The sequence below is a fragment of the Dunckerocampus dactyliophorus genome, chromosome 18 (genome assembly GCF_027744805.1).
Source record: "Dunckerocampus dactyliophorus isolate RoL2022-P2 chromosome 18, RoL_Ddac_1.1, whole genome shotgun sequence".
NCBI classification, from domain to species: Eukaryota; Metazoa; Chordata; class Actinopteri; order Syngnathiformes; family Syngnathidae; genus Dunckerocampus; species Dunckerocampus dactyliophorus.
In genome coordinates this window covers 4,805,001-4,813,645 of record NC_072836.1, presented here as the reverse complement: position 1 = coordinate 4,813,645, position 8,645 = coordinate 4,805,001, and the positions used below count along the sequence as shown (strand labels likewise).

At 37.7% G+C, this 8,645-nt stretch overlaps 1 protein-coding gene across 1 annotated transcript in view; it reads left to right on the top strand.

Moving 5' to 3' along the window:
* Positions 1–2,797: 2,797 nt before the first annotated feature.
* Positions 2,798–8,645, top strand: part of LOC129170891 (SH3 and cysteine-rich domain-containing protein 2-like) — a 28,393-nt gene continuing 22,545 nt past the window's right edge. The window contains exon 1 of the mRNA XM_054759010.1: positions 2,798–3,270. Within this exon, the coding sequence (XP_054614985.1) occupies positions 3,187–3,270 (84 nt within the window). The 5' untranslated portion in view covers positions 2,798–3,186. The remainder of the gene's footprint in view (positions 3,271–8,645) is intronic.

Genomic DNA, 8,645 nt, shown 5'->3' with positions numbered 1-8,645 from the left:
TCTCATATTACGACTTAAAAAAAATGTATTTTTCATTAACATTTCAACTCTATGCTACAAAAATTGCATTATTTTTCCTTATAATATTCTCATAAAATTGTGACTTTTTTTCTTGTTATAATACGACTTTTTTCTTTTAATATTTTGACTTTATTCTTGTAAAATTACAGATTTTTTTTTTCCATTTCTGCAGTTCTTTATTTTAAATTTTCCAACTTTCTTCTCAGAATTATGACTTTATTCCCGTATTATGTTTATTTTATTCTCGGGAGTAAATTTAAAAAATTACAACTTTGTTTTATTTTTTCATATTACAACTATTATCATATTACTAACAAAAATATATATCTTTCTATTTTCACAATGTGCCGCGGGCCGCAAATGGCTCCCAGGCCACAAACAGTTTTTAGCACTTAGACTCTTAATGCTGTAGCCAAACGGATTTAAAAACATTTCCGTCCACAAAAAAAATAAAATAAAAAAACATCAGCTGACCTGGTCACGCATTCTGATGGCTGCGTTGGTCAACACAGTGACATTTGACATGACACGAACCAACAAGCTGTGAAAAGTATTCCCAAAAGCTCAGTTTATAAGGACAAGCACCGAAGGATTGTCTTTTTGGATCAACATTTGCAACAAAAGCGATTTCTTATCCTAGATTCAGCTTCAGAACCCTCCCCTTCTCTGTTCGGTTGCCATTGTTCGCAGGCCACACAAGCCCTAAATACGCCTCACACACTTATTTAACACATTTAGAAAGTATCCATCCATCCATCCATCTTCTATACCGCTTCTTCCTCATTAGGGTCGCGGGGGCATGCTGGAGCCTATCCCAGCTGACTTCGGGCGACAGGCGGGGTACACCCTGGACTGGTCGCCAGCCAATCGCAGGGCACATTTAGAAAGTATAAAATGTATAAGTACTCACAAGATGACCCATGAACAGATGGAATTGGAAGCACAAAAGTTATAGTTTAGAAATTATAGTTTCACTTTTTTACATCTCACTGACTGTGGTGTGTTCAAGGACCACCAAACAAAGTGCGAAATCTCACAATCTGATGGAAAAAATGATCAGTGAAGCATGAAGACATACACAATGTAAAAATCTTGTTTTTTTTTTTTTTTTTTTTTTTTTTACAGCAGTAATACCTACCGGTCTTTATTTAAAATTTTTCAGAAATTCTTTTTTTTTGACCAAAAATCCGCAAATTTGCAAGGGTGTGAATGCCGAGTCATGAACGTGCAGAGATCTGGTGTGGTGTATGTTTAATGTCCACTTATTTTAGTTTAAAATCAGCGTTTGTATGTCCATCATTGCCCCTTTTGGATATTTTTGATAATTGTGAAGTCATTTGTAAAGGCACAAGCCAAAAACATACTTCTCCTGGGCTGGAGTTATGCAAATGCTTCGTTTTTAGGCGATAGATGTGTTTTTTTTCCAAGTGTGGTATTATTGAGCGGTCATTTGATTAAAAAACGACAGGTTTTCAAATTCAAAGTGCACTTTTCCTGCCAACAGACGAACTAGACAGTGTATTCATGTATTTTCAGTCCAAAAAATTTCTTCTGGTCTTTTGTAAACGACTAAAAACATTTAAGAAAAAAAAAACCTAACAATAAATCTGTCCTCCCTGTGTTGTCCCTGCAGACTGAACTTGAAGTCGGCGTGTTTTTCTCTTTATTGGCTTAATGCGGCATGTGTCCACCACTTTATTGCTTCAATCTTTCAGCTCTTTCTTTCTGCTGAAGGTAGGAGGAAGAAGAGGGCGAAGGCGAGGGGGAGGGATCGATATTACGGTACTAACACACCCCAGGAGAGATGTCTGCTGGTTAAACTCCAGCAGCAAAGAGAATTGCATTTAAAATCAGAGGCGGACAATCTTTTGGAAGCCTGCTGACTGAGAGCTGATGAAGCATTGGCGCACAGGTAAGTACTGTAGTGGCTCCCCGCACGTTCATGATTCAGCAAATTTTTGCTCAAAAACTTTTTTTTTTCTCCAAAGAAAACATATTCCACTCACTCCTAACCGGTAATCAATTTTAAATAATATTGGTAAAATGTACCACTGTTAAAAACAAAACACAATTTCTACATGTTTATGTATTTATACCTGGCTGATAATGGTTTTTTTTTTGCCAAGCACTGAGGTTTCACACTTTGCTCAGGGGTACTTGAACGCACCATAGTTGCAAAGTGAAACTTGGATATAACTTCTTCGTTAGTGGTGAGTACCTATACATTTTATACTTTAAATGTCTTTGGTTAGTATGTGAGACATTGAAGAGAGACGGGGGAGGGTTCTGGAGCGGTCACTTTATTGCAAATGTTGAAAACATCAACGGTTTTTGCCATTGATTGACTGTACAATATCCAATACTTGCTGATTCCATTTAAAATAGCAGTGGTTTCCTCATGTTAAAGAGCCATAATAAACCATTATAAGACTTATGCACAAAAATATGTGAACTATATCCTGTAGAACGAGAGAATAAAATATGACATTGGAAAATGTGAACAATATAAACAATATTTGATTTTAGGGCCAGAGTGCACTTTTTCTTTATTCACGGTAATTTGAATTACTGATTTCACTATACTTTTTTTTTTATTAGGTATTAGCTATTAGCTATTAATTGTATTACATTGTTAAATTGTTCACATGTGCATTTTAAAATCTCTGTCATGTGTTGTGATTAAAATTGTGATCAACAATGAAAGGCAAAATCATCACAAACTCATTCAATGATGATGAATGTCAGTGTATTGGCAATGCTGGCCCGCATCGATACAAAAATTTCCAGTATAGCCCCTCCCGATATTTGGTCCTCGTGTGTGCGTAAATGTGCGTCGTCGTGGCACAGTTGTAAGCCTGGCGTCCAATCACACGTCCCACAGGCATGAGTGGGCGTGCCTCAGGCGCACGAGCGATGATTTACTCCAGCCGTGTGGCAGAAAAGGCGCGCAGTCCTCCTTTCGGTCCTCACCACAGAAGAAGTCAGCGTTTATTGGGATTTAGGTGACGTAAGAAGTGGCGTTTTTACGTCATTGGTGAGCGGAATTCAATTGCGGCGTGTTCCAGTTTGTCCACCGTCTTCATGGCTCAACGTGGACCTTCCCGGACTTGCAGCTAACCAGGACTTCAACCTTTTATTACCCGTTTTCTTCTTCTGCTGCTTCCTATGAACTTGCCAGTGATGACTGAGATCAAGGAGATGGAGAGCGACTCTCAGCTGCGGCTACACACCCAACCACTGCCATCCAAGGTAAGCACTCACACACACACACAGTCGCAAATAGAACACAGTGCACTAACAGTACCAATTAAGAGCTCATTTTGGATACAAGGGTGTCTTCTCCATTGCCGAAGAGGCACAAAATGATGATTTAAATGTTGTCTTATTTGTTTAATATTTAATATATTAGAATGCAATTAATATCATTTAATATATAATATCTATATATATTTTTATTTTTTCAACTTTGGAGTTTTGTACATTTTCCAATTAAAGGTGTATGTTTTGCCTGGCTACAACTGAAGGATCCACAAACTGTAAAAGTGTCTCAGCTTCAAAGGCAGACCTTGACACACCCACTTCATGTTCAAATAAGACAATTATTTAAGTTAATATGGCTTCTTTCCACCTGCTTTCTCCAGTAGGGCTGGGCCACACTGAAAATGTGGTATCCATCCTATACCATGTAGATACAGGGCAAAATGTTTCCATATGATTGAATGATTTAGTGATTTTGTCTTTATGATTTGTTGATCATTAACATAATCCAAATAAAACACAGGCCAAAGATTAAAACATTTCTATCAACATGTATTTGTGAGCAATTTAGCGATATACAAATACAATACAAGACAAGGAGTCCCTTCTTTGAGCAAAATAGGTAAATAAAAGCAAAAACTACTAAAAATAAACACAGAAGCGAAATGAAATATATCTAGTATCGATCCACCCACCCTTAGTCTGAGTATCTAAGAGGCTGCTGATGACATCATAGTTCTGTGTAGTGAATTTTTAATGTCTGCCATCATTACACTCTCTCTCTGTGCTATGAAGTAACAATAAAACATCTCAGTAATGAGTCAGCAAGAGTGAAAAACGTGCATCTGTATAATACTGTGACTTATTTTTCCAAAAATGCAATTCTTTGTCAAATATGGAGGTATTTGCATTCAGGCCAACACATTTTGCATGCATATGTTGTTGCATTTGTGTGTACTGTATACTTTACATCTACTGAGTCCTGCTTGGCTAATTTAGGTAAGATGATGGAAATAATGAGTCAATGGGTTTGCATGGTGTATCTTCTTGCTAGCAGCGGTGTGCATCCAGCCTCTGCAGAGTGTATTACTACATTTTGTTGTTTTTTTTTTAAGGGTACATTGTGTCCTTTGGTGGATACTTATTGTGTGGTTTCCACATTAGCATGAGTGTGTTACTTTGTATGACTGAATTTACAAATGCAATTTCATATTTGACCAAATCCAGTGAGATATTGGTCAAAATGGGATTTTGCACCCCCATCAGTCTTGGTTCTGGACTCGATTTACTTCTTCTGTAGGCTGCAAGCAGATTTTGAAATATGACATATATTCAGCCTCGTGTGGTGTTCTGCAAAGGCTCGCTCTGCCTTTCTTCCTGCCTGCCTGCACTTCTTCACGTGTCCTCAGCGATTCTTTCTGTGATTTGGATTCCATTCCACTTGTTTAGTGATGTTTATAAACAGTCATTTCAAAAGAGCAGGAGCTCACTAATGGAAGGCTTTCAGTGCGCTTGTTGATTCATTAGACAGCAACTGTTCCTTCCAGTCTTTCACGTCTCTAACCTTCTCCATAAAGACATGACACTGACAAAACATGCGCAACGTATTCATTAGCCGTGACAATTGGTAAGTTCCTGGGATTTATAATTGAGAGAACAAGCCAATTGTCTTTTTTTTATATAATTTTTATCGCTTGATACAGCTGGTAGTCAGCCCAAAAAAGGTTTCTCATCACATTTAAATATAAAAAGCCTAATTAAACACCAAAACAAAAAAAGAGAAAAAACGTGAAAGGAAGGCGACTCAGAGCTAAACTCCTGCACGTTCACATGCACAAACAAAATAAAGTGCAAGCTTGTGACGGTTGTTGAGAAATACTACCATGTGAGGTTTGCAACCATCATGCAGATATACGTAGTGTGCTAACTTCACCGCTCAGGGAAACCTCACTCCCTTCACTTTCAACGAGGCTGTTTTTCCATTTACTGGCCATTTATGTTTTGCTAAACTAACAAATTACAACTAAATTCATACTAACATGCATTTTATTAACGAAACTAGCAACATTCATAACCATTTTTCCAGATTTAACTTGCAGTTTTTTGCGCCACCACAAACAGATTTGGCACTACTGCTCACAAAACCCGTTTTAACGCAGCTGGTCTGCCAGAGAATAAGAAGACATAGCAGGACAGCGAGTATTCAGACCCCTTGATACTTTTGCTCAAGAAAGAAACCAGCGTTAAATCTAGTGAAGAGACTTTTGGCGACTCTGACGTAAAAGCACCTTCTCGAGGAGCAGTAGGTCCTGCTGTAGCCCCCTCCCTCTAAAAGCACACACAGGTGGCTACATCTTGTATGGGACATTAAAAAAGAAGTGGCGGAAGAGTGTTCTTTTGTTTGTGTTTGCTTTTCAGTTTTTTTTTTTGCGAATTCATCATGGCCAATGAATCATCCAACCACTGCCACAAATAGATTGCAGTCTCGTGGGAAACACTGATTTGACCCTGTTTCTGTTTACTTTCTGTGTAACTATTTCACGACATTTCTACTCTTTTGGGTTGCAAACAAGTAGGGACCAAATCAGAGGTTTGCAAAGTATGGCCCGGGTGCCATTTGTTGTCCATGACTGTTTTTTTATTGGCCTGTGGCACATTCTGAAAATATAATTCAACAAGAAAACTACAACAAACAACAAAACCTGGAAAAATCAGCAGTAATTTTACAAGAATAAGAGTCAAAATATTGTGAAAAACAAGAAAAAGTTTACAAGAATAACGTAATAATATTATGAGGCAAAATACTGTCATTTTTCTAGCAGAAAGTTGAAATATTAAAGAAAAATGACGTTTAAAAAAAAGTAGTAATATTATGAGAAAAACAAAATGAATAAAGTTGTTGTTTTTGGAAAGTGGGTTAGGGAAAAAGTTACATTCTGGGAAGTCATAATATTACAAAATAAATTTGCAAAGACTAAGAAAAAAGTGGAGAATATTTGGAAATTTAAGAAAAAAAAATGCAAAAATGGCCCAAAAAGAACCAAAACCGTAGTTCATACTAATAGGATTTTTTACCTATATAACAGAGCTGAGATGCAGGTTTTTCTTTAAATAGAGTATATACTGTATATCTAACATGGTTTACACAATATCAAAGTGTCCCTTTCATCCTTTCATTTTTCAGTACGTGAAAAAGTTTGGACACCCCTGGCCTATAGCTACTGCGCCCTCTGCTGGCTGCTGCCCCCTAGTGACACTACAGACTTAAAGTCATATGGAAAAATGACGACACTTCTCCACTCTCTCCTGCTGAACCGCAGCACACCTAAGGGTGAAAGTGTGTCAAATCACGTAATGTTGCCTGCGCTATTATTTTTCTGACAAATTCACCACATGGTGGCGCTGTTATTAAAACCGCAAAACACCCACTGTAACTTTAAGGTGTTTGGCCGAATCGCTATATTTTGCACACACCTTTAGCGGACTGACAAGCACGTGTGTGTAAAATTTTAGCAAGATTGATTGACAAACATGGCCGCCGACAAGCAAAACGTGGGCGGGATTAGAAGGTAATTTTCCATACGTCATTGATCATTTGTGTGAGAGTATTTTTCATCATATATACGACAGCATGTCTTCCAAAGCATTTTTTTTAAACAGAGCCCAGAGGAGGCGCCACATTTACATTTACAGTCGTGTCCTGATTATACATGGACTACACACATTGATAGTGTGCCAACTCTGTACACAAGGCTTACTTTTCTTGCTTTGGTGAAGCTTTGTTTGACGTGCACGTATGCGTGTGATAACTGTAACATCCAAAAAATGAAATTACTCTCTGTAAATGTACATTAGATATGCCAAACACAAATAAGGAGCCAAAACATGTGATACATGACTAACTGCTAATAGCACACTATCGAGTTTACAAATGGAAACATACTCAAAGTAACAACTGAGGAGCATTTGTGATCTTATTGAAGTGCTTTGTACACATAGACACAGTACTCACAAAGACCAAAGTTTCCCAAGGCGCAAATATTGCGTGTTTGTGAGCTTTTTCAGATTTCGTTTCTGCTGTTGGTAGTTTGTGCGTCACAACGAGAGAAAAAACGTCAAAGATTGTCTAACGACGAAAAGTGCACTCACTCTTCTTGTCACTAAAACGATCCTTTTTGGAGAAGATGTCTCACTTTAACTTTTTAACCATTTTTTTACTATAAATGTTTAACTTATTTACAGACTGTTAACTTATTTACACATTTTAAACCAATCCAGAAATCATATGAAACTACTGTCAACATGACAGATGCATTACATAAAATTAAATAACATTTTCTTTTATTGTTGTTCACTGATTGAGTGATTGAAAATGTCCATTCCTTGTTGTATTTGTGTAGTAATAATGTGTGTTGTATTGTTGCAAGTCGGTGAGTCCATCCTTGTTCCTCACCAGCTGTTCCTCCAAACTGCTCACATGACTCAGTGTTAGCGCGATCACGCTTCACCGCATCACAACTCAATGATCGACTGCGCCGCAGCCATCCGCCTCGAATACATTTCCCTTTTAACCTTCTGGCCCCGCTTGTTAACGACACAACTCTATATTCTATATTTGATGCTGCCGTGCGCCTAATGATGTGGTCTTTTATTTGTGTCATATCTTTGCCGGGAATTTCATTTCATCCCATCTGGCTGAAGAAAAAAATAACTAGAATTTGTCTGTCACGTGTTGAGGTCACTGTGTTTGTTGCTTGTTGTCTGACAGATGATTGACAGCAGGTTGGAGTGCTATGTAAGGATATCACTGGTTCTGTTATTGCATGAGTGAGTTTGATGTGTCTCATTTAGTTGAATAACATGCATACTGGATCACATGATCAAACAAATGACCCGTGCCAAGGAGGTTGTCAGCATACTTAAACAAACTCCATCAAACTCTGTAGAGGAGTCGAGTATGGTCCTTTACCCTTAGCAAATAATGGACATAGAAGTAATCTGTTCCACGGTCAAACTGTGGCCACTGTGGCAATGTTTTAAGTCAGATATGTTTATAATTAGGGATGTATTAGCATAAAAGTTAGATATTGGTTCATATCCGTATCTGGCTTTACTGCCGCTAATGATATCGGTATGCAAGTGATGACATGCTCCACAATGCAATATACAGTTGTGCAAACAATTATTAGACCATCCTTGTTTCTTCAGTTTCTTGTTGATTTTAATGCCTGGTGCCACTAGAGGTACATTTGTTTCAACAAATAGAAGGGTGAATACAAAAATAGCAAGGTAATTTATTTTTTGTGTCGAAAAAATATTGAACCGAACCGAACCGTCTGTTTTGAGTATCGTTGCACCTCTACTAC